The sequence below is a fragment of the Aquarana catesbeiana genome, linkage group LG02, assembly GCF_042186555.1.
Source record: "Aquarana catesbeiana isolate 2022-GZ linkage group LG02, ASM4218655v1, whole genome shotgun sequence".
Classification (NCBI taxonomy): Eukaryota; Metazoa; Chordata; class Amphibia; order Anura; family Ranidae; genus Aquarana; species Aquarana catesbeiana.
Window position 1 is genome coordinate 393293776 of NC_133325.1, and position 26558 is coordinate 393320333.

The following is a 26558-nucleotide window of genomic DNA, read 5'->3' on the forward strand; positions in this document are numbered from 1 at the left end:
CAAGCATTTCCGTATGGAGACGGTTTTTACAATCAAAAACCTACTATACCCAAACTGCTTTATGGCCACGTTGGACTTAAGGGATGCTTATCTTCACATCCCTATCCATCCAGCCTTCCAAAAGTTTTTGAGATTGGCAGTGAAGACGGGTATGGGGACCCGACATTTTCAATTTCAGGCCCTCCCCTTCGGTCTTTCCTCAGCCCCACGCATCTTTACGAAGGTGTTGGGGGAAGTGCTGGCTCCTCTAAGATTAAAGGCAATAACGGTTATCCCTTACTTAGACGACCTCCTGATAGTGGCAAAATCATACCAAAGGCTGTTGGAAGATCTCCAGGCTGTACAGGACTTCTTACAGTCCCTAGGCTGGCTAATAAACAAAGAAAAATCGTCCTTGATTCCGGCCCAGAAAGTAACTTATCTGGGTTACGATTTTTGCTCCGTGAACCAAAGAGTTTTTCTTCCTCAGGAGAAGATTACCAAAGTGTTCCAGACTATGTCAACATTGCAGACCAACCAGTCGGTCTCTCTGAGACAGGTGTCGAGGGCAGTGGGTCTTATGACCTCATGTTTTCCCGCAGTACCATGGGCGAGATTCCGTCAGCGTCCGTTACAAAGGTTTCTTTTAAGAAACTGGGACGGGGACGTAAGGTCCCTGGAGTCAAGGATCTGGCTTCCCGACAGGATAAAAAGAAGCCTGTGGTGGTGGAGAGCTGGTCAGCACCTAGCAGGAGGTCTCCCATGGTCCTTTCCCATTTCCCGAAGGATTACCACGGATGCGAGTTCCTGGGGATGGGGGGCCCACCTCAGCAATGCAGTAGCACAAGGAGAGTGGTCCCCAGAGGAGGCAAGGGCCTCATCCAATCAAAGAGAGCTGCTTGCAGTCCAGAGAGCCCTCCAGTCTTTTCAGATGGAGGTCAGGGGTCACAACCTCCAAATCCTGTCAGACAATATAGCGACAGTCGCGTATATCAACAAGCAGGGAGGCACGAGAAGCCGGAGGCTTCAGTCCATTGCCCAGGAGATCCTTTCATGGGCAGAGGGGAATCTAGCCTCCATTTCTGCTGTACACCTGAAGGGGAAAAACAATTGCCTGGCAGATTATCTCAGCCGTCACAGGATAGACCGAGACAACTGGTCCCTTCATCCCGAAGTCTTTGCAGACCTCACCAAGAGATGGGGTTATCCGGTAGCGGATTTGTTCGCAAACCGAAACAACCGCAAGACGGAGATATTCTTTTCCATGAACCCGGCAGACCAAGCCTTGGGGATCGATGCTCTGGCAAACCCGTGGCCTCCAGGCCTATGTTATGCCTTTCCGCCAATCAGGCTGATTCCAGAAGTCCTCCGGAAGTTTCGGCTGGAAGAGACAGATCTGATTCTAATTGCCCCGTTTTGGCCCAAGAGGCCATGGTTTTCCCTGCTACAGTCTCTGGTTTCAGAGCCTCCGTGGAGTCTTCCGGAAAGGGAAGACCTATTATTGCAGGGTCCAGGATCACACCCTCAGGTGGTTTCCTTAAACTTGACGGCCTGGTATCTGAAGAAAAGATACTGAGCGCCCAAGGGTTCTCTGACAAAGTAGTCAGGACTCTCGTTAATTGCAGGAAGCCAGTTACTAGAGCCATATATTCCAAAGTTTGGAAAAGGTTTAACTCATGGTTATCTGAAAATGATAGATTAGCTCATGATATTCCGTCTATTTTGGAATTTTTCCAAGAGGGTGTCGACAAAGGTCTTTCTGTTAGTACCTTAAAGGTACAGGCGGCAGCTATTAGTGTGTTCCTCCAGTTTTCTCTCCTGGAAAATCCCACTATAGCCAGATTTTTCAAATCTATCTCTAGGGCCAAACCAGTAGTAGTGAGAAGTTGTCCAACGTGGGATCTGTCCCTAGTACTTCAAACTCTGGTAGAATTTCCGTTTGAACCTCTGGAAAGTATGTCAGTTAAGTTACTTACATTAAAAACTGTGTTCCTTATAGCTGTTACCTCAGCTCGTAGGGTAAGTGAGTTGCAGGCCCTATCAGTTAGGGAGCCCTTTCTCACGATTTTTGAGGATCGAGTTGTGTTACGAACCGATCCAGGTTTTTTGCCCAAGGTGGCAAGTACATTCCACCGATCTCAGAACATTGTATTGCCAACCTTTTGTAGTTCGCCACAGGGCGACTTAGAAAGAAAATTTAGTTTTCTAGATGTAAGAAGGATTCTCTTGGTCTATCTTGAGGTCACGAAGACCTTTAGGAAAACTGATGCCTTGTTTGTCCTCTTTTCTGGAGTTCACAAGGGGAATAGTGCATCTAAAGCCACATTGGCTAGATGGATAAAGCAAGCCATCTTGGAAGCTTACAAAATTAGGGAGGTCCCTACACCTTTTGTTACTGCGCACTCAACTAGAGCCTTGTCTACGTCTTGGGCTGAGAGGGCTGGTGCCTCACCGGAACAAATTTGCAGGGCTGCCACTTGGTCCAGTTACTCGACCTTCATTAAACATTATCGCCTGGATCTCCTATCAGCTCAGGAGCAGGCGTTTGGTCGTAAGGTCCTTCAGGCAGTTGTCCCTCCCTAGACTGGTAAGTTCTGGCTCATCGTCTCATGGGCTGTCCTGGAAGACGCTTGGAGAAAAGCTGAGTTAGACTTACCGGTAACTCCTTTTCTGAGAGTCTTCCAGGACAGCCGGATTCCCACCCGGTATTATTGTCTGAAGTTATGTGTATTATGCATATGTTTTGCAGGGTCCTACGGTTCTTGAGAATACTGACATGGGCCTGGAGGACCGCCCTTTTATCTGGTGGGGGTGACGTGTTTCCTGTCCTGGTAGGAGGAGCCCAAGGTCTCATGGGCTGTCCTGGAAGACTCTCAGAAAAGGAGTTACCGGTAAGTCTAACTCAGCTTTTTTTGGTTCATTTATTGTTTTTTTTTTTTTTTTCTTTAATAGTTTTATTATTAGTTTTGATAATCTTTCATGCAGACTGTATATCATTAATTGCCAAGCGATATACACTGCAGTTGTTTAGAATGTCTCAAAACCCATGGTCTGTTGGCTTTATTTTAAAACCCTTTTTGGACCAGTACCTGTATATTTTTCAGTAAAACATAAAAAGTGACAGCTGACAGAGATTCTGCATGTTCTGTCATCCAGAACTAACCTACACCTGTGACCGTCTACGCTGTGCCGGAAAAGTCCACAGCATAAAAAATATATAAATCTATATAAGGTGAATTCTTTAAATACATGCACTGTAAAAAAAAAACATTCATATTTTTTGTAGAGTACGATAAGATAAATATATATGTGGCTTCAGCGTCATTGTATTTCTCCTATCAATGCTCTTTACAAATAAACAGGCTCAATAATTATTAAGCAAAACCCTGGCTGCATCCATTTTGTGTTCCTACAGTGACTTGTGTATGTTTCAGCAGTGCCCTGGGTTACACTGTATAAATACAGTTGCCGTATTGGCCGCTCTTATACATTTCATTTCAAAAGTAGTTTTGAATATTGTTAAATCTGCAGCTTTCATTAACCACTTCAGCCCTGGAAGATTTTATCCCCTTCCCGACCAGAGCATTTTTTTGCGATTCAGCACTGCGTCACTTTAGCTGACAATTGCGCGGTCGTGTGATGTTTTACCAAAACAAAATTGACGTCCTTTTTTTCCCTCAAATAGAGCTTTCTTTTGGTGGTATTTGATCATCTCTGCGTTTTTTATTTTTTGCGCTATAAACAAAAAAAGGCCGTCAATTTTGAAAAAAAAGCAATATTTTTTACTTTTTGCTATAATAAATATCCCCCAAAAATATATAAAAAAAATCATTTCTTCCACAGTTTAGGCTAATATGTATTCTTCTACATATTTTTGGTTAAAAAAATAGCAATAAGTGTATATTGATTGGTTTGCGCAAAAGTTATAGCGTCTTCAAAATAGGGGATAGATTTATGGCATTTTTATTATTCATTTTTTTTTTTTTTACTAGTAATGGCAGCGATCTGCGATTTTTATCGTGACTGCGACATTATGGCGGACACATTGGACACTATTTTGGGACCATTGTCATTTATACAGCGATCAGAGCTACAAATAGCCACTGATTACTGTATAAATGGCACTGGCAGGGAAGGGGTTAAACACTAGGGGGCGATCAAGGGGTTAAGTGTGTCCTAGGGGGGATGGGCTCACTGCAACATGACAGAGATCACTGCTCCCGATGACAGGGAGCAGTGGAATCTCTATCATGTTGCTAGGCAGAACAGGGAAATGCCTTGTTTACATAGGCATCTCCCCGTTCTGCCTCTCCTCACCGCTGGCAAACGTCGAGTTTGCAGGGCGTGTGCCCGCCCGATAGGCGGCAAATTCAAAGGGAAGTACTGGTACGCCCATTTTCCTGCCTGTGCCATTCTGCCAACATACATCTGTGTACGGTGGTCGGCAAGTGGTTAACATAATATCTGTAGATCCTGCAGTTAAGGTCCTTGTTCCTGTCTGCCAGTTGTTCTGATGCGCTGTCCCCCTGACATGTGCACTTCCAGTGGTGACCATAATCAGCCATGCCAATGCTCACTGTGCAAGCATGGTCCACTGCTGTCACCATAAGGATACTTGCTGTGACGGGGAGTCACTTTGGGTGGGGGTCTTGTGGAACCCAGCTTACCTTGGAGAGCTCTTGAAACTCCGTGTCCAGCTCGCCCGGCCCCTCCTATGTGTAAATTACACTGTGTCCATTAGGGGCACAGGGTGACCGAGAACCCCAGTCTGATCGGTGCTAGTCGGACTCACTGTACAGCCACACTGGAATGTTGTATATATGTATATATTGTGTGTTGTCTCATGCTGTTGGACTCTTTGCTGGGATCTTTTGGGGTATGGCTGTGTCCCATTGTTCTGTTGTGTCTGTCTGCCTTAGGAGAAGTGTATTATGGGATGGATGTTTGTATTGGTGTTCCTGGCATGTAAACCGGGGGGCAGGGCAGAGAGGGGAGGAGGGGAATCCATCCAACAGCCCTCCCTGCTGATAAGGTGCTCTATTGTTCCAATGTTTCAATGCCTGTGTGTTCCTTATTGCTGATTGAACAGTTTACCCTGCCCTGAATCAAAGGGAGGGGGCCTTGCCTTTGTACTTGTGTTTCAATAAACAGTCTAATGTTTTCACCCTACATTGAGTTACGGCTAATGACTGGGTGCTCTGAGGGATCTTGGATCATGTGGCACCGGACAGAGGAAGCATTTACGGCGGGCAGACTCATCTTGAGTACGGGGTCCGTCACAGTTGCCTTCAGAAACACAATACAGCCATTGATGGAAGGTATGCATGTAGACAGGAAAAAACTGCAAAGAAACTTCAGGAGATCTACAGCACTGTACTGTAATGTAATGGATGAAAAAAAAAAATCCTATGCATTAAGGTGAAAAAACTTCTGTTACTGACCAGCCCCCCCATTTTACTCACCTGTGCCTGTTCGTTCCCATGCCAGAGACGATTGATAACAGCGCAGCCATTGGCTCCCGCTGTTGTCAATCAAATTGAATGATGCGGGCGCCGGGGGGGCGGGGTGGGGTCGAGTCCGGCATTCTTTGTCTATGGACGCAAATGCTGGACTCGGGAGAGCGCCCCCCAGGGAGAGAGCTTCTCTTAGGGGGCTTTCCGATGCAGGGAGGAGCCGCGAGCGCCGTTGGGGCACCCCAGAAGATGATGATCGGGGCCACTCTGTGCAAAACGAACTGCACAGTGGAGGCAAGTATGATATGTTTGTTTAAAAAAAAAAAACAAGGGTTTACAACCCCATTTAAGTAATTATATATCCAGCACTATAACTGCAATCTGTATTTACTTAGGGGTCTATACAGTGCCTTGAAAAAGTATTCATGCCCCTTGAAATTTTCCACATTTGGTCATGTTACAACCAAAAACGTAAATGTATTTTATTGGGATTTTATGTGATAGACCAACACAATAACTGTGAAGTGGAAGGAAAATTATAAATGGTCTTCAATATTTTTTACAAATAAATATGTGAAAAGTGCGGCGTGCATACCAGCTGTACCAGCTTTGCACATCCAGAGAGTGACTTGTTTGCCTATTCTTCTTTGCAAAATAGCTCAAGCTCTGTCAGATTGGATGGAGAGCATCTGTGAAGAGCAATTTTCAAGTCTTGCCACAGATTCTCTATTGGATTCAGGTCTGGACTTTGATCTGACCATTTTAACACATTAATATACTGATCTAAACCATTTCATTGTAGCTCTGGCTGTATGTTTAGGGCCGTTGTCCTGCTGGAAGGTGAACCTCCACTCCAGTCTCAAGTCTTTTGCAGACTCTAAAGCCTTGTACACACAATCGGATTTTCCGACGGGAATTGTGTGATGACAGGCTGTTGGCGGACAATTGTTGGACAACTTTCCGTGGACAAATGTTGGACGGCAGGTTTATAAATTTTCCGCGGACAACGGTCTGTTGTTGGATTTTCCGACAAGTGTACACAAGTCCATCGTACAAAAGTCCAAGGTACAAACACGCATGCTCGGATGCAATGTCGAGCCAGAAGCAGTCGGTCTTGTAAACTAGCATTAGTAATAAAGAATTAACATTCGTGACACGGCAAATTATGAAATCTCGAAATGCAGCGCACATTCTCTTCTTCTTTAATAGGATAATAATGGAGCTGCTTTGCTGGTGATACTGATGGAGGTCTGCCAAACGTATTTTAAAAGGCTTTTATTTTCTAGTGATATCAAGAATAATATTATTATGCTTGTTTACTTTTTTTGGGGCAAGTTACCATAACACCATTATCCCGTAGTTTTTAAGATCAAAGATACAACTATGTTGGTGTCCCTTGTTAATTTTACATTGTATTATTTTAAATGTAACTGCCTACTCTCAAACTGTCATTTGAAGTAAAACACATAGCCAAGTATTATTCTCCACAATTTTTTTATTGTGCATTAAAAAAAGAAAACAAATAAAATTAGACATGCTATCTGCCAATAGAACCTAACCAAAAAGTGCATTCTATGCATCCAGAAATCTAGAAAATATACCACATCAAATCATTATTCAACCAAAAAAATAAATAAAAGCCTCATGCATGTGTCCTCCTTCTTAATATAGGGGGTCAACAATGCCAAGAGTTGGTGAAAGCAGGTGTCCGTCATCCGGAGATAATTCCAAAAATCATCTGGATTATTCTCCTGGAGCTCCCGCAGCAAAGGCATATGACATAATTGGTCACGATTAATAAAGCAAACAATTTTTGGTCCAAGAAATCCTCCTGTTCCTGGACTGGACTTGGGTCAAACCAATAACTCCAAGGCCAATAATAAATAACACTTTATCTCCTCCGATTCTGCAACATGGCTGTTTGACAAACGGCCGTTCAGAAATGAACTGAAAAGCGCAAAATGAAAATCGTGAATCAACACTCACCAAACATCTACTAACACGAAATTAGCAGAAGGAGCCCATAAGGTGGCGTCTGACAATTGAATTTCCTCTTTATCGGCTCCTAGTAAGTCTAGTACGTCACTACGTTCGTGTTTGTTGGCAGACAATTGTGTTCCGTTTGTATGCAAGACAAGTTTTTGGCCAAACTAAAGTCCAAGGCTTTGTCAGTAGAAAATCCGATTATGTGTATGAGGCTTAACAGGTTTTCTTCTAAGATTGCCCTGTATTTGGCTCCATCCATCTTCCCATCAACTCTGACCAGCTTCCCTGTTCCTGCTAAAGAAAGCATCCCCACCACATGATGCTGCCACCTCCATGTTTCACAGTGGGGATGGTGTGTTAAGGGTGATGTGCAGTCGTTTTCTGCCACACATACCTTTTTGCTTTTAGGCCAAAAAGTAAAATTTTGGTCTCGTCTGACTAGAGCACCTTCTTCCACGTGTTTGCTGTGTCCCCCACATGGCTTCTCGCAAACTGCAAATGGGACTTCTTATGGCTTTCTTTCAACAATGGCTTTCTTCTTGCCACTCTTTCATAAAGGCCAGATTTGTGGAGTGCACGACTAATGCCGCGTACACACGACCTGTTTTGCTGTCGGAATAAACTCTGAAGGTTTCTCCGATGAAATTCCATTCAAGCGTTCTTGCCTACACACGGTCAAACCAAAGTCCGACCGTTCAGAACGCGGTGACGTACAGCACGTACGACGGGACTAGAAGAAGGAAATTCAATAGCCAGTAGCCAATAGCTTCCGTCTCGTACTTGCTTCAGAGCATGCGTCGTTTTTGGTCCGTCGGAACAGCATACAGACGAGTGGTTTTCCCGATAGGAATTGGTTCCGTCGGAAATATTTAGAACCTGTCCTATTTCTAGGTCCGTCAGAATTTTAGAGAAAAAAAAAGTCCGATGAGGCACACACACGATTGGAATAGACGATGCAAAGCTTCCGTCTGACTTTTTCTGTTGGATATTCCGCTTGTGTGTACGTGGCATAATAGTTGTCTGCAGCTCCTCCAGACTTACCATGAGCCTCTTGGCTGCTTCTCTGATTAATGCTCTCCTTGCCCAGAATGTCAGTTTAGGTAGACGGCCATGTCTTGGTAGGTTTGCAGTTGTGCCATATGCTTTCCATTTTCGGATAATGGATTGAACAGCGCTCCATGAGATGTTCAAAGCTTGTGATATTTTTTTATAACCTAACTCTGCTTTAAAATGCTCCACAACTTTATCCCTGACCTGTCTGGTGTGTTTCTTGGCCTTCATGATGCTGTTTGTTCACTAAGGTTCTCTAACAAACTTCTGAGGGCTTCACAGAACAGCTGTATTTATACTGAGATTAAATAACACACAGGTGGACACTATTTACTAATTAGGTGACTTCTGAAGGCAATTGGTTCCACTAGATTTTAGTTAGGGGTATCAGAGTAAAGGGGGCTGAATACAAACGCACGCTACACTTTTCAGATATTTATTAGAAAAACATTTTGAAAACCATTTATCATTTTCCTTCCACTTCACAATTATGTGCCAATTTGTGTTGGTCTATCACATAAAATCCCAATAAAATACATTTACATTTTTGGTTGTAGCATGACAAAATGTGGAAAATATAAGATCTATCTATCTATCTATCTATCTATCTATCTATCTATCTATCTATCTATCTATCTATCTATCTATCTATCTATCTATCTATCTATCTATCTATCTATCTATCTAAGAAAGTATTGTGAATATCTCAGTATTTGAGCAAAAATCACAAATAATACTTGTAATATGTGTGAAATGTCAGTTCCCTAACATTTGATTCTAAGAGAAAATGGCTTTAAGAACATTTGACAAGAACAGTTGAATATTTGACCAAAAGAGAAAATAACCTAAGGCCCCTTTCACACGGGGCTGTCTGTTTTTACTCCTCTGCTTGCTCAGCGGGGATCATTCCGTTGATCCCCGCTGAGCCGGCAGATGACAAGTCCATCTCTGCACACTGTCAGATCTATGCTCTCCTCTATGGGGGATCGGATGATTACGGACCGCCTGTCCATTTTAATGCGATCCGATCCACCAGATGGATGGAAAATAGGACATCCATCCGTCTGGATTTTGCAGAGCGGATCGGATCGGGGCAGATCGGATGTCAGCGGACATGTCACCGCTGACATCCGTCGCTCCATAGAAATGTATGGAGCGTCCGTTCAGTTCTAAAAAACTGACAGGTGGATCTGAACGGTCTGCACATGTGAAAGGGGCCTAATGCTACAGGTTAAGACGGGGGTCCGCAACCCATTGATGGCGAGCTACCCTTCAACCACCAACAGGTGACAGCTCGCGAACACATCCCAGTGTTGCTGACCCAGTTTTCTCCTCAGAGCTCCAGAGCAGCGCAGGAGTATGCTCACCCAAATGGCCGTAGGTGTACATCGGCTTGGGAACTCGCTTTTGTGGGCGCGTGCACACCCATTGGCCAGCGGAGGAGCCACTCAGTGGTTCATTCCCTACAGTCAGGGCCGGCCCTACCATGGGACCCAGTGGGCCCATGGTCCCAGGCGGCATTTTAAGAATGGTGGCAGCTGGCAGTGAAAAGTTGTACCCGTACAGTCACCCGTGTCGGCTGTCTCCTGAGATCTGCCTGTGGGACTGTCACTGCTGTGAAAGGCTGCATCCAATGAGTGCGTAGCCCCTGCTGCCTGTGAGACAGTTTCACATTGAGCAGATCATTCTGCTTATAAGAGCCGCTCAATGTGTGACACTGTCATGTAATGTAACTGAATGCAGAGAGAGACCAGCTGTCAAAATTGATCGTTGATGTCAGGGGTGGGTGGGACCCGTGGGCAGGACCCAGCACCTATCATACACCAGCCAATGGGATGGGATCTGCATGGGCCGCTATGTGCATGTGGCCCCGCCCCCTTTCTTAAGCAGCCCAATCATTGGCTGGTGTTTGATAGCTGCTGGGTTGTTTGATAGCTGCTGGGTCCTACCCACCCCGGGTCCCGTCCACCCCCGACATCACTGCTGAATTTTAACAGCTGATCTCTCTCTGCATGCAGTTACATTACATGTCAGTATCGCACACAGTTTCACTAAGTGTCAATATCGGCTCAATGTGAAACTCCCTCTCCTCTGCCACTGCCACCTGTCACTACTACTAATCAGTGTTTCCAATCAGTGCCACCTGTCAGTGCCAGTCAGTGCTAATCAGTGTTTCCAATCAATGCCACCTGTCAGTGCCAATCAGTGCTTCCAATCAGTGCCACCTGTCAGTGCAAGTCAGTGCTAATCAGTGTTTCCAATCAGTGCCACCTGTCAGTGCTAATCAGTGCCGCCTAATATCAGTGCTAACCAATGCCACCTATCAGTGCCAATCAGTGCCACATATCAGTGCTGCCAATCAGTGCCAGTGCTTCCAATCAGTGCCACCTATCAGTGCCCATCAGTGCTAACTATCAGTGCCCATCAGTGCTGCCAATTAGTGCACATCAGTGCTGCCTATTAGTGCCAATCAGTGCAGCCTATCAGTGCCATTAGTGCCACCTATCAGGGCCCATCAGTGATGCCTATCAGTGCCAATCAGTTCTGCTTGTCAGTGCTGCCAATCAGTGTGCTGAGTGCAGGGATGGGGCGATGAACTCAGCAGCCAGGCACATTGTCCATGGGGGGGGCCAGCCTGGTGGGGCACAACTGAAATCTGTTAATGTTTAATAATGCCACATGCCAATCTTTAGTATAATAGGTAATCACCACACTACTATTTACAATAAACTACTGGAGGTAAAATAAAGTGTCAGTAAAAGGCCTGCCGCTAAGCACTGTTATGTGGTCCCACATCACAAAAAAAGTGCAGTGCTACCGTGTTTCCCCGAAAAAAAGACCTACCCCGAAAAAAAGACCTGGCATTATTTCCCAGGAGTGCTGCAATAAAAGCCCTACCCCGAAAATAAGCCATAGTTTAAAAAATGCTTGTAAAATTCCATAATGCACTCTATTACAGTAGTATATACTGTACAATGTGTGTGTTTCTGTAATATAATTGTGCCAAATACCTTCGGTACAGCGCAGATCGGCGCTCAGTTGACCTCCCCGCTGCTCTCCTCCTCTTCTCCCAGCTGTCAGCGGGGATCTCGCCCGCCCCCCCCCCCCTGCAGTGCTCGGAGTGGGAAAGAGAGCTTTGGCGCTATAAGGAAGGTATTTGGCACAAATATATTACAGAAACACACACATTGTACATTATATACTATTGTAATAGAGTGAATTATAGGATTTTACAAGCATTTTAACTCGGTTCATACTGGGGATTCCTGCCAGGCAGGGAGGGAGAGGGTAGAGAGAAGACAGCACATTACCTACACCGAAAATAAGCCCCACCGTGTCTTTTGTTGCCAAAAATTAATATAAGACCCGGGCTTATTTTCGGGGAAACACGGTAACTTACTGATCAATAACAATAATGGTGGAATCCTCTAATGTATGGAAATCTCAATAGGCTTCAATATTACCACAATACCAGTCTCTGATACGCAACTTCACATATAATACACATCAAACTGAAAATAAGACATACTGTATAAAATTAAACTTAGCAGGGATGGTGGAAACCCCTCCTATAGATATTGGCTGTAAAAAAATGTATTCATCAGTTTAGTCCAATATGTTTTCTGCTACATATTTTTGGTTAAAAAAAGATCGCAACAAGCGTGCATTGATTTGTTTGCGTAAAAGTTATAGCGTCTACAAAATAGGGAATAGATCACTGGCATTTTTAATCAAATTTTCTGATCAATTTAATTTTAGACCCCTTTTACACTGGAGGCATTTTTCAGGAGCTTTAGTGCTAAAAATAGTGCTTGTAAAGCACCTGAAAAAAAAAGCCTCTGCTGCAATCCCAGTGTGAAAGCCCCAGTGCTTTCACACTGGGGTGCTGTGCTGGCAGGATGTCACAAAAAGTCCTGCAAGCAGCTTCTTTGCAGCGCTGTAGGAGCGGTGAATACACCACTCCTACAGCGCCACTGCCGATTGAAATCAATGGGCACCCCTGCAGCTGCGTTTTGCGGGCGGTTTTAACCCTTTTTTGGCCACTAGCTAGCAGCCGAATAGGGCCACTAAAACGACGGTAAAGCGCCGCTAAAATTTTATTTTGGGGGGTGGGGAGGGCAGCATTTCATTCTTGGGCCCAGTCAGCACAATGTCTTGGGCCCAGGCAGCACAATGTCTTGGGCCGGCCCTGCCCGTAGTGACAGAACAGGGATCTGCCTGTGTAAACAAGGCAAATTTCTGTTCTGACAGGGGAGATCACACACTTCCTGTCTTTCTTCTAAGCAGGAAGATGGATCTGTGTGTTTCCCCAGTCACACAGCCCCCCATACAGTTAGAAAACACCTGCAGGGAAAACGATTAACCCCTTGATCGCCCCTGTTGTTAACCCCTTCCCTACCAGTGTCATTAGTACAATAACAGTGCATTTAGCACTGATTACTGTAATAAAGTCACTGGTTCCCAAAATAGTGTAAAAAATGTCAGGTGTCCCATCTGTCCACTGCAATGTCGCAGTCCCGCTAAAAATCACTGATCGCTGCCATTACTAGTAAAAAATTAAATAAAAATGCCATAAATCTATCCCTTATTTGGTAGACACTATAACTTTTGCGCAAACCAATCTATATACGCTTATTGGAATTTTTTGTACCAAAAATATGTAGCAGAATACAAACCAGCCTAAACTGACGAATACATTTTTGGTTTTTTTTATTTATTTTTTAGAATGTTTTATATCAGAATTTAAAAAAAAAATTCAAAATTGTCGCTCTTTTTTTTTTTTTTTTGTTTATAGCACAAAAAATAAAAACAGAGTTCATCAAATAGCACCAAAAGAAAGCTCTATTTGTGGGAAAAAAAGGACATACATTTTGAACGATTTCAAGCTGCCTATAGAGTCCTGTGCATAATCTTGCTCCGAAGAAAAAACTAGAAAGGGAATAAATATTTTTTTTTATAGTTTTTAGGTGTGCTGTGTGAATGGGAACACATATATAGTGTGGGTTTCTCAAAGTTAACTGAAAATACACTTTAATTTGCATTAATGTGGTTGTAAAAGGCTGACGGTGTTTTATCTTAATGCATTCTATGCATTAAAACCACTTGCCGACTGCAATATGTATATATACATTGTGGTTTGCAAGTGGATTACCAGGAAGTATGCCTGAAGCTATAAGCCATAACCCCGGCATCTTTTTTTTTTTTTTTTTCAGCTGGCGGCTGGCTTTCTCATAAAAAGCGATCCGAGCGGCTCACTGGTGTCTCTTGGGCTTACCATTTCTGCTGGCTCGCCTGAGGGGCAGCCGGCTGATCACAGAGACAGTGAGAGACTTGATTGTCTCTGATTGCCTCTATGGCCTTGACGGACTGGAGCGACGTTATGACGTCACTTCTGGTCCATGCTGGAAGTAAACATTTTTATTTTCTAAAGCAAAAAATCAAAAAAAAATTTGTTGTGAACGTTAAAGCGAGAGCAATAATTCTAGTGCTAGACCTCCTCTGCAACTCTAAACCGGTAACCTGCAAAGGTGTTTAAAGCGCCGCCTATGGAGATTTTTAAGTATTGTAGTTTGTCGCCATTCCACAAGCGTGCGCAATTTTAAAGTGTGATCTGTTAGGTATTTATTTACTCGGTGTAACATCATCTTTCATATTATATTAAATTAAAATTGGGGTATATATTTTGTTTTATTTTTTTTTAATTCATATAAATACCTTTTGAAATAATGCTGTGCAAATAACGTGTGACAAAATTACAGTGATCATCATTTTATTCCCTAGGGTCTCTGCTAAAAAATGTATAATGTTTGGGGGTTATAAGTAAATTTCTAGAAAATAGTGATTTAAACTTGTAATTAAAAAGTGCCAGAAAAGGCTTGGTCCTCAAGTGGTTAGAGTAAAAAACCTTCTGGGTGCAGGTTCCCCCCTCCCCATTATACACATCTGAGCCAGATCTCAATCCAACGCTGTGCATGAGAGCAGAAGCTCTCTCCGATCTCTCCCTCCTCATTGGCTCCCGCTGCTGTCAATCACAGCCAGTGATGAGGGAGTGAGTTAGAGCTATATTTGGTGTGCTCTTATAGCAAGCAGCTTGCTTTGTTGGGCACTAGATGGAGAGGAGCCAGGAGCTACTTGGGGGGGACCCGAGAAGAGGAGGATTGGGGCTGCTCTGTGCAAAACCAATGCACAGAGCAGGTAAGTATGAGATGTTTGTTATTAGTAAAAATGTAAATCTGATCCATTACAATCACTTTAAACAATTTGTTTCTAGTCACCACTTAACAGGGATGTTAAGAAGTAAAAGATCTGCTCTGGGCAATGAGCAACTCCTCTTCTAAGGGGAGTAGCAAAGCAGAATGTACTCTCACAGAGCCAGTAGACTGAAGACCATACTGCTGGTTTTAGGACTTATCTTCAGTAAAGATAAGCCAAAATATATATTTTTTTTTTTTTTTGAGGCTGCTGGGACAAGTAAAAATGCACTAGTTATAATAAAGGTGCAATTATATTTTAAATTTAATGAATGACTATGATAATAACATTTATGAAACACCAGTCAGGTCATGAAAAAAATCTTAGGCAGCCTTTTTTCTTCCATATTGGACGAATCCAATCTGTCCCACATGAACTTCATGAGTGATAAGAGATATATATACATAGCTGACACTATAGCACTATGCCCTTTACACATCTCACAGCCACTAATGTTGGGTTTTGTCTGTGTTTTGTGAATTCCAGTGCCTAGATGGACATAACAGACCATTGCCCATGCTGTAAATATATTAACCAGGTCACAACAGCTGTGCATTTTTACAGTGCACTGTATGAAAGCGTGGTCCTAAAAGGTAAAAGATACACTGCAATTTAAAAATTGAATGCAAATTCTGACACTGAGCTTCACTTATTTGCTCCTTTTTATTGATCTGTTAAATATACTATGAAAAGTGTTTTATTATTTCTGTTTGCTAATGCAGAAAAATACCTTACAGAAATCTCGTGAGCTTATAACTTCAGGTGCTGCACATCTTTTACATTATTCCCAGCTATCTCTGAAGACTACAGAACCCCTCCCCCTAGAGATGGGAATTATGAGAATAGAAGGTGTTCTGTAGTAATGTCCTAGGGTGACAACACTGTTCCTCAAAAGATACAGTACAGGACAGGAAATGTGTTATTAGCAGGATCACCCGATGAAAATAAAAAACTGAAGAAATAAAATAAATGCAGCCACCATATTAATGGACTGGTAAACTACAATATATTTAACGTTTTGTTCTTGGATTTAGACATGCTTTTAATAATTACATATCACCAATTTAAATTTCAGCTTATTCACAGCACCTATTGACTTGTTTTGCTACCATCCTTCATGATGGAGTATGGTCCAGAACTAATATCATTTCAACCAACACATTTCATCTATAGGCTGACTTGTCATTGTTGCTTTCTTTCTAGATGTGGAATATTATTGTCAGTCTATATTTTACTATATCATACATTCTTTGCTTTTTAGGCTAAGGAACTTGTAGGCTTGAGAAAGAACCTTGGATTTTTTGAGCATGGTATTAATGCCCCAGGTATGTCATTTTGTAATATTTTGGCAATAGCCAAACAAAAATATACATAACAAACTGGTCAATTCTCTAAGAGTTAAATAATGACAAATAAAATGCGATAAAATACAGCACGCGGTAAATTAGTTATGAAAGTTAAATTTATTAAGAATTTACTGTTAAATACCGAATGCATAATTTGTTCGATTTGCACAATGCTGTCCATCCAACACTAAGAGCTTCCTGAGAGGGGAAGAGAGCAGAGTGATGATCTCATTGGTGTGTCGCTGGTGTGTCCCTGCTCAGTCATTGTCCAATCACAAGCTGTGACATGTCCTAAACCAATATATATTGCTCAAATGCAATTCAGTTTGGATAGAGGCCCCTGGGATTGCTATCTGGCAGGGGTGTCTGAAACAGAAACCCTGTTGAAGAGAATTACAAATCTTTTTGACATGTAAGGCAGTATGATATGATTGTCTTTCAAACCTGTGATCGACTGCAGATTTAGAATATAAAGAAATGTCCTATATCAAGCTTGATTAATTTAATGTAAACAATCTTATATACATCAATGCTTTGTTACTGCATAGAGTTTATTATATACAGATATGGGGGAGCTATATCTTGTTCCATAAACACGTGTATGTTTAGTAGAGCAGCAGAGAGATACTGTGCATTATTTGCTAATTTTATTGATCACATTTTCAGTTCACTAAGTGCATTGTATTGCCATTTATTTTAAAGGGAACCCCAACACACATTTACTGTAGAAACAATGTCCGCAACACACAGATGTAAATGCTCTGTGGATTGTGGTGCACTGGATCGTCAAAAAATTTATTGCTCCTAAATACTGTACAGGAAAGCGTTTGTGTTAAAGCACTAACAGTGGGCCCTGCATGTACAAGCCCACTTGCTTTATTATCGATTTTGTATGTAAAAGTCAAATTAAAAAGAATATTTTATTGTTTGTGGTAAAATGGCATTGCCTCCTGTCTGAAATTCTACAAGGAGAGCAGCAAATGGAGTTCAGGTAGTAGTAACAATTAACAACAAAAAAAGGCATTCAATAATTATCCCTTTCATGCAGAAAAGTACCAATCCCAAGCAGTCCTCCAGTTCACTCAATCAGAGTGAATGAATTGCAAGTCCTGTCTGCCACAGTGGGGGACAGAATAGTTCTCAATGCAACTAGAGTGCAATGATCACTGCACTCAGTCCATTGACACTTCCTCCAGCTCTCCAACTGGAAGACTATACAGAGGCATGGACAGAAAGCAGGAGGAAGTTTGCAGGAGCCTGACGTTGCACTCACGATCCACTGATTGTGGGTACAATGATTTGCAGGCTCCTGTGAAAAAAATAAAAATAAATGCACATTTTTTTTCTTGCAAAAACATGTACATTTATTGCTTTGTCTTTTTTTGTAAAGGTGAACCTGGCCTTTAAAAGATGTAGCTTTCACTGCAATACTCATTTTTTTCGCTGGTGCTGTCCTCTGCAGACCCACCCTTCCAGGGCCGTCTTTAAAGCAGGGCAAAAGGAGCAGCTGCCCCATCATTGTTTTGGGGCCCGAAGCAGCTGCCTCATACTTGCCAACTATCCCAGTTTAAATTCCCTTGTCCCTTGAAGTTTTAATTCTGTGCTGTGTCCCGATATCTCAGTGTGAAGTTCTGTTACTAATGTTGCCCAGCTCTGCCCTATTGTCATGTACAGATGACTCACCTGCAGACCCTGTGTTTACATGTAAATAACCTACATTGCCATGTAAATAGCGGCAGCATTTTTATGTTAATAGTGTTGGACCATCTACATTGATATGTAAATAGAGGCAGCATTCATATGTATATCATACCTCCCTGAGTACAGTCTAGCAACCAATCAGTGAGCAGTACTAAAGTGCAGTAACCTCTAGCGACCAATCAGTGAGCAGTATTGATGTACAGTAATCTCTAGCAACCAATTAACAAGCAGAAGTCACGTGCTGTAACCTCTTGCAACTAAATCAGTGATCCATAATGTGTGCTGTGACCTCTAGCAGCCAGTCAGTGAGTGGTAATGATATATTGTAACCTCTAGCAACCAATCGCAATCCCTGCCTGATCTGATTTAGTAAACTGATTTTGAGTCTAGCTGCTATTGTATGTCTCACAGCAGGTGGAGCATAAAAAAGCATGAGGGGGGGGGCCCGGGCCCGGGCCCAAGTAAATGTCTGCCCAGGGTCCAATCAATAGTAAAGACGACCTTGCATCCTTCCAAGCTTCAGCACCACTCCTCTTTTTCTGGTTGAATGCCACCCAGCCAGAGGTGAATTTTCATCACTGGAGCCTAGAGACACACAATTTTTTGTCCTTAACAGCCCTGAGTTGGTATCAATCCTTTTATATTTTCTTGGCAAATCTGGCCCAGCATGCAATGTCATTCGATTTCCTGTCTATGAGCCCAATCTATCATGGACACACACCCTGAGGAAGCATTATCACACCTACCTGGCCTATTGATAATTATTTAAGGTGTTAAAAAAAACAGTTGTTTCCTTTTAATTAATCCTAATGAACATGATATATAATGCCATTCCAATATTAAGGATTTTTAAACAAACCCAATTTTGAGCTGCCTCTGAAGTAAAGATTAGCAAATTTCAGTGTGGTTTTGCACCCAATTTGGACTTTTTTGTGCTAGTTTAAACATATTCTGGTAGGTTAGGGGTAAAGATCCAAAATGACTTTTACATTTCAAAATTTTGGCAATTCTAGTGTTTGAACACGTGATTGCAGTCCAACGATATTCAGTAGAAAAATTGCCAGGTCACAGAAATCCATGATTTGCATACACAGTCCAGCCTTGGTAGTGGAAGACATGCAAACAATAAGTATGTAATTCTGTCTTATGCTTATTCTTTAATACTATCATAGATTATATAGTTAATGGTCTCCATTATTCCTGACAGATGACAAGGAACTGACCAACTATGCTGCCCTACATTCCAGCAGTAGTGAAATTGAGCTCCAACAAAAAGATACTCCAGATGTGGCAAAAGAGGACCGGCAAGCTTTGAAGTGGCTCATCATCCGACGGAGTTTAGAAGCACTTGCGGTTATTTCAACATTGTTTATTGGACTTATTATAAAATTCACTGTTAAACAGCACTAGCTGCAATCCCACCAGCAATAGTGCAGTTATGCATGCCATTCTGTATAGTAAGGGTCTTTTTATACTAGTGCACTTTATTACTGTGCATTAAAAAAAATTAAAAAATAATAATGTACAGACACTGACGGCCACGAGATATATAGCTGTCTAGAATTCTTTGTGTCTGGGATCAAAACTAGGCTCTCTTAGACTCTACGCAATGAAGAAACAACAGCAAAACTCTGAGGCAACCATGGCCAAATTAAAAAAACACTACTATACCCCTACTCTATGAACTCCGCTAACCTAACCTCCCCCCCTTCATTGTACACTTAGAATAATGTTGACCTTGTAAAACTAACTGCAGCAACTTGTGTTCTTCTTTCCTTAATAAAGATGATTTTTGTTGCAGTTTCCAGCAAGAGCACATTCCATAGAGGTGGGTCATATATGTAAAATGCAGTGCAATATAAAACATGCAGAGGTGTGCATGTGCTTCTCTTGATTTGGTATTTGAAAAAAGTGGCTGGAGCCATGTGGTGAGCCCATTTCATGCTAGCCAGCCAGCGATATTGTTGGGAATGCCCTTGCTATATATGACTGGGCTCTCCTTTGTGGCTTTCTTCTAAACTACACCTTTTAGGTCCTTTTGTACCTCCTGTGATCACTAGGGAACCCCTCTCTTAGCATAAAACTCATCACTTCATGCTGCTGATCAACTGTTTATTTGAAGATTGACAGGGGGTTCACCCCTGAAGAAGCCCAATGGGCGAAACTTGTTGGTACTGTTAACATACTTACCGCTGTGAAATGACGACAATGAGACCATACTAAATGATATTGTTTTTACTGTGGAAGATTTTACTTATGTTATTTAATAAATTGTAATGATTTTAACAGTTTTGTCTATATGTCATTAAAAGCACCTTTAAAGTCCCCAAACCTATACTTTTCTGTAGTAAATTTATTTGGGATGTAGTGCAATTATATGTTTACCAACTACCCATACCTATGACAAAGTAACCTTGAACAGAAAGTCTGCACTGACGAATGTGAAGCAATCAGTCTCAGAAAGAACAGCCAAGGCCAATATTTGACTCTTAACCATACTCAAGGCCACTCCCTCATCTACTTCTGATAGAAGGAAAGGCAGAATAGGACTAACCACATACCTACAAATGTAAAATCTCTGAGTCTCACACCAATAGAACTATATTTTCCAGGTTCAAGTGTAAATTTTCCTTGAAGTTAGTCACTTGCATGCAGAGCGCTGCACAGACATGACCATAACCTTCAGAAACTAGCAAAAACTGGAGTCTGACTGATAGGGAGGGGTTATATCAGGGGGGCTTAACTTACTTTGCTTTTTTTTGTTTGGTAGTTCGCCTAAAAGATGCCAGCATTACCCTATCATTATGTATTTGAAGATGCTGTATGTTCCAGAGGTGCGAAAAAAAAAAAGTTCACCTTTTGTAACAAGGCACACCCGTATTCAGGGTGTAACATGTTACAGATGCAGCAGCCTCCGCCCCCCCCCCCCCTCAATCCCTCGTTGTGACAGCAAGCGGGGAACCTTCTCCCGCACTCGTCGTCACAATTTTTTTTAAAATGCGTCTGTGCGGGGCTCCATCTTTGCAGCTGTTGGCTTGTAGTTCTCAATAAACTACCAGGGCGCTGTTGAGTACTCTAGGTAGTTCATTGATGCTTCCTGTCAATGTGTAACTGCCTGCTCATATGAGGTACTAGCAGACAGCTTACACAAACAGTCTGCAAGAGCCCTGCATTGCACCCGCTGATCGCAGGCTCATAGTAAAATAAATATTAAATGCACATTTTCTTTCCCTGCAAACAGATGTACATTTATTTTAATTTTTTTTACAAAGGTGTACTTATCCTTTAAGGAGTAGGATAAACACTGGTGCCGCACATCATTTCCCCCCATTTCTTTCTGCCTCACATTGAACTACACATATAATCATGTTATGGGATGCTAGTTTTCTGTTTGGATGGTTATTGGGTGTGTTTGTGGGTGTTAAATGGGGTAGTCTATATGGTTTATATGACATCAGGACATAAGTGGGCAGAGCTGGAGGGCAATATAGGAAGATGGGCATTAAATTCCCACGGCAACAACATAATACCATCCAGTGGTCCCTTACACACTGACGTGTTGATATCTGCAAAACTGATTGCGTTTGAGACTACACAGCGGCAGTGAGCTAAGGATAAAGGTGCTAGCAGTATCTGATCCCTGGATAGGAAATTCCAAACAAAGCCTCTGATATCAACAGTATATAATCTTGTGTGTTATAGGAATAAATATACCTCTTATCTTTTTGAACTAAAGCCACTATGCACCAAACCGATTCTTTACCTTTATGGGATCACCAATAAGTGTAAAAAAATGTATATTAATGGGTGCCATGCTACATAAAGTTCTGTGTTGTACATATAGTATATACAAAAAAAATATGTGATTAATATCCCTGTGATGTTATAAACTATTCTGACAATTTTTTTTTTCAAAGAAGTGCTAAAGTGCTTCAATACATATTGTCTATCAGTAAACACAAAATGTCCAAAAACAACATATATGAACAAAAATTCCAAAATCAATATATAGTGTCCAAGTGTGTATTGTGAAAATTTCTCCATTTTCAGTGCAATGTTGACCAGCAAAACAAATTCAAACAGAATTCTTATGCTCCCAAGTGCTGATTACAAAATCTAAAAGACACCACCTCCGCATTCAAAAAGTGCTCCAAGAATTCCTCACCAGGTGATATACTCACCAGATTTTTTTGCGACCCCTTAATTTAATACGTAGGTCCAGAACAGCTGTTTTCAGTATATTGCTTAAGGCAGCTTTCCACAATTCTTCATTTAAAGACCACTCTATTTCTCCAACTCCATCTCCACCATTCTGAGAGATAACCAACAAGAGGAGAAAGCTAAAGTGCAATACTCTTTATTAAAACATATGTAAAATATCCACAGTGCGTACTCACATTAAAAACATATAAACATGCCCGCATCAAATATGAGTCTCACTGCTGATACGCTCTTGCCCTGTTTCCAGCGTGCGTTCCAACCTGGAAAGGATGTTACTGTAAATTATAGCATGGACCTTAGTCCTGCCCAACGCGTTATGTCTGTCATTGATGTCTTCAGGAAACGTGAAGACGTCGATGCAATCAAGATGAATGGAGGTAAAATTAGTGATAGCTGTATGTGTGCATAACAGACTTCTGAAATTACATATACACAAGAATAGGGATTCAAGTCTGTGTAGCACCCTCTACCTCAGGTAGGATGTGCTAGAGGTAGTTGTGTTTTTTTTTCAGCCAGTGCAGGTAAAGCTAGGCAAGCCTACCTGTGAGCTAGGCCTGTTTGTTTTGATCTGGATGCTGGGAGTGGTTTTGAGAGTAGCAGTAGGTGACTGACATGCACTTCATCTCTCTAGCGCCTCCTCTGTTTCTGGAAAGTTCTAGAAAAGAGGCAGGGCAAAGGATTGAAGTGGTATGGAGTGTATCTGGGAGCCCTGACCAATCCCCAACTAGGATTGGCAGGGGGCAGGCCTCCTATATATACTCATGGTCAGTCTGCTGGGGGGGGGGGGTTGTCGGATGGAAGAACTAAGTGATGGAGTGTTAGGCTTTTAGAGCCTTGGAAGGAACCCCCTTTCTGGGGGATGACCTTGGGCCTGTCGCCAGGAGGGATCCATTCCGGGGTCGGTGAGTGACAGGCACAGTGAGAAGATCTGGGAGAGACAGGCCAGGAGTGGATGTGATGTCGCTGGTGTTTGAATCAAGTTGCTGCAGCCAGGAGGGTTGGCAGGACTTGCACAGGACTTTCTAGGATCATTAGTCCACCAAGATTCAGTTAGCACAAAAAGTACTCTTTTCATCACTATTGGTTGCTACACCAAAGGGGACTGCAGACCCCTGCCAGCAAATGGCAGATATTGAACAGTTGGGACTTCTTCAGAGTGATGCCTAACCATGTGCTAACTGTGACAGGAATCTAGGATTGCGCAGTAGAGAAAGTGGAGTTGACTCAAGTTTCGGCCTCCTGGACTGGTATCGCGCTTTCTTGATGACTTTGCTGCATGGCTACCCTACTTTCTCTCCTCTGAAATACCCATGATCATTCTTGGTGACTTCAACATTCCTGTCAATGTTACCAGGCCAACTACAGCTAAACTACTCGACTTAACCTCATCTTTTGACCTAACCCAATGGACACATACTTCCACTCACTCCAATGGTAATGTCCTTAACCTTGTATTCTCCCATCTCTGCAACCCTGGCAACCTCACAAACACCCCCTTTCCTAGCTCTGATCACAACCTCAGTTTCACTGTATCCTTGCCTCCAACCACCCATCCCTCCAAGCAGCAAACAATTACTTGTAGGAACCTTCGCCACTTTAACCCTTCTCTTCTCAATTCTGCTACTGACCACCTATATGACATAATCTCTCCCCTGTCCTGTCCTGACCTGGCCACCTCTGTCTACAACAGTTCACCCTCATCATCACTAGATGCACTTGCTCCTCTAACCACACGCAGAATCAGGCCCTGATCGTTACAACCCTGGCAAACTGACAACACTAGAAATTTCAAGAGACATTGTCATGCTCTTGAACGACTGTGGCGTAAAACCAAATGCCTGCAAGACTTTACCCTATATAAATCTGCCCTTCTAAAATACAATTCCTGCCTCCATGCTGCCAAACAAGCCTACTTTGTTTCTGTTATTAATACTTTGTCATCAAGTCCCCGTCGGCTCTTCTCAACCTTCAACACTTCGTCCCCCACCCCCCTTTACCCACTAACTCACTCACTGCCCAAGAGATTGCCAATCACTTCAAAGACAAGATTGATGCAATTCGTGAGGACACCTCCACTGTGCGTACATCTTCCCCACCCAACATACCTTGCCTAACAGCACATTCAACACTCTCCTCTTTTGAATTGGCTACTACTGAAGAGGTTACAAAACTTTTCTCAGATGCCCACATAACCAATTGTCCCTTGGATCCTGTTCCCTCACAACTACTACGATCACCCTCTTCTTCTATCCCATGCTCCCTCACTCACATCTTCAACCTCTCCCTCTCTAGTGGCACCTTCCCCTCCCCTCTAAAACATGCGCAGATCACTCCCATACTTAAAAAGCCCTCACTGGACCCCACCAACCTGAACAACTTAAGACCGATCTCATTGCTCCCATTCACCTCTAAACACTAGAACGATTATGCCGCGTACACATGGTGGGATTTTCCAACGGGAATGTTCGATGGGAGCTTGTTGTCGGAAATTCCGACCGTGTGTATGCTCCATCTGACATTTTCTGTTGGAATTTCCGACAAACAAAATTTGAGATCTGTATAACAAAATCCGTTCTTGTAAATTCCGATCATGTGTACACAATTCCGACGCACAAAGTTCCACGCATGCTCTGAATCAATTACGAGGCGGAAGCGCTCGGTCTGGTAAAACCAGCATTCATAATGGAGATAGCACATTCGTCACGCTGCAAATTTTTAAATCTTTTAATGCAGCGCATTCTCTTCTTCTGTAGAATGCTAGAATAATGAAGTTGTTTTGCTGCTGATATTCACACAGAGTTCTGAAAAAATGATTTCTTTATTATTTCTCGTGATCTCCTGAATATTTTTTTTTTTCATCAGATCTCCATAATAATGTTTTTAATTTTTGTTTATAGTGATTTTTTTTTATCAAGATCTCCTGCTTTTTAAAAAAAACATTTTCTAGTGCTCTCCATAATATTGTTTTTAGTTTTGTGTGTCAAGTTACCACCACACCATTATTATCTTGTATTTTTTTAACCTCAAGGAGGTTGGTTGGTGTTCCTTGTTAATTTGACATTGTATTTAGGAAATGTACCTGCCTACTCACAAGCAAACTGTCCTTTTTTAAGTAAAACACATAGACAAGTATTTGTGAATTCAAAATAACCATTTATTATGGGTCATAATAAAATAAAGAGGAAGGCGACGCTGGAGAAACTGGTGAAATTGGCGAAGCCCCTGTACCCCAGGCACACATCAATTATTTTACAGCCAAAATTGGTAGCCTGAGGAGTCCATATAATAGAGAGCACAATCCGGTCCCGGACTGCAAGAGATCAGGAACAGCAGCAGATGACATATATGTCCCCAAGCTGTGGTCATACAACAGCCTGCGTCTTTTGTCAGACCAGACTGAACCCAGGCCATCACACTCTTGTCTTCCTTCCACTCTTCCTTCCAGGCTTGCTTCCAGGCTGTGGTTTTGGAGTTGTGGCAGGAGGTGGAGGAGGATGGTTGAACTCACACAGGTGGGTTTTTTAGGGTCAGATACATCATTTCCTCACAGATGGAGCATTGGCCCTCCTCCATTTCCTGCATTTTGCATGCAGCCATGGAGGCAAAAGCCTCTTGAAGAGTGGGGGTGGTTCTGAGGGCAGCATTAGCCCCCCCGAATCAGCCCAAGCGCTGCCTCCTCCATGTTACTCCCCTTCCTGGGTCTTTTGGATTAAAGGCGGAGGGGAGGGACCTGGGATTCGGTCAGGCTACTGGGCCGGGCCACCTCCTGGCTGCCACTTACCCTGGCTGCCACTTACCCCCACCACCTCCTGGCTGCCACTTTCCCCCGCCACCTCCTGGGTGCCACATTCCACACCATCCTCCTGGCTGAGGCTTTCCTGTGTATGAAAAAGGGACATAGTTTTAGTTTTTTATTCATCAATCACACACAATTTTTAGCTCATGACTGTTGCAAATTGAATGTTAACAAATAGAAAAGACTGTCATTCTGACCCCAGCATTTTTCATTCTCGTCCCAAACATTTTTGGCCACTACTGTCTATTGATATGTAAAACACTTTATTAAATCAGCAATTAGTGATCAATAACATCTAGTTAACATCACTAATTTTACGACAAGAAATATGTAGAACAATGCTATACCTGGCTTAAGCTGGGCGCCTCCACTTCTTCCTGGCTGGAAGGCCCAGGTTGGACGTCAGATACCTCAGCTAGGGTGGAAGGAAGCGTGAAAGGAAGGGTGGAAGGAAGGGTTGAGAGTGATTGCCTGACTTCAGTCTGGTCTGACAGAAAAGGCAGTCTGTCATAGTACCACAGCCTGGGGACATAAATGGCATCTGCTGCTGCTCCTGATCTCATGGAATCCTGGATCTTATTGCGCTCCCTATTATAATGCTCCTTAGCCCACTAATTTTTGCCTTCAAATAGGGGATGGTTGCCGTGGGGATCTGTGGCTTCACCAACTCCAGCAGTTTCTCCAGCTCTGCCTGCCTCTTTTGTTTATGATTATAATGCGGATGTTTCACCTGCCACAGACAGGGCAGCTCCCTGTACTTGTTTATGAATAGGG

The 26558-nt window shown here is 42.7% G+C and overlaps 1 protein-coding gene across 3 annotated transcripts in view; it reads left to right on the forward strand.

Moving 5' to 3' along the window:
* LOC141128136 (multidrug and toxin extrusion protein 1-like) overlaps nt 1–20098 on the forward strand; it is a 119014-nt gene extending 98916 nt beyond the window's left edge. The window contains exons 16-17 of one of the 3 annotated variants that reach the window (XM_073615234.1): nt 15982–16045; nt 18781–18902. In XM_073615234.1, the coding sequence (XP_073471335.1) occupies nt 15982–16045; nt 18781–18848 (132 nt within the window). In that variant the 3' untranslated portion in view covers nt 18849–18902. Of the gene's footprint in view, nt 1–15206; nt 15340–15981; nt 16046–18780; nt 18903–18974 lie in introns of those variants that run through there. The other 2 variants (XM_073615232.1, XM_073615235.1) reach the window with 2 other exon arrangements.
* Nucleotides 20099–26558: the final 6460 nt, after the last annotated feature.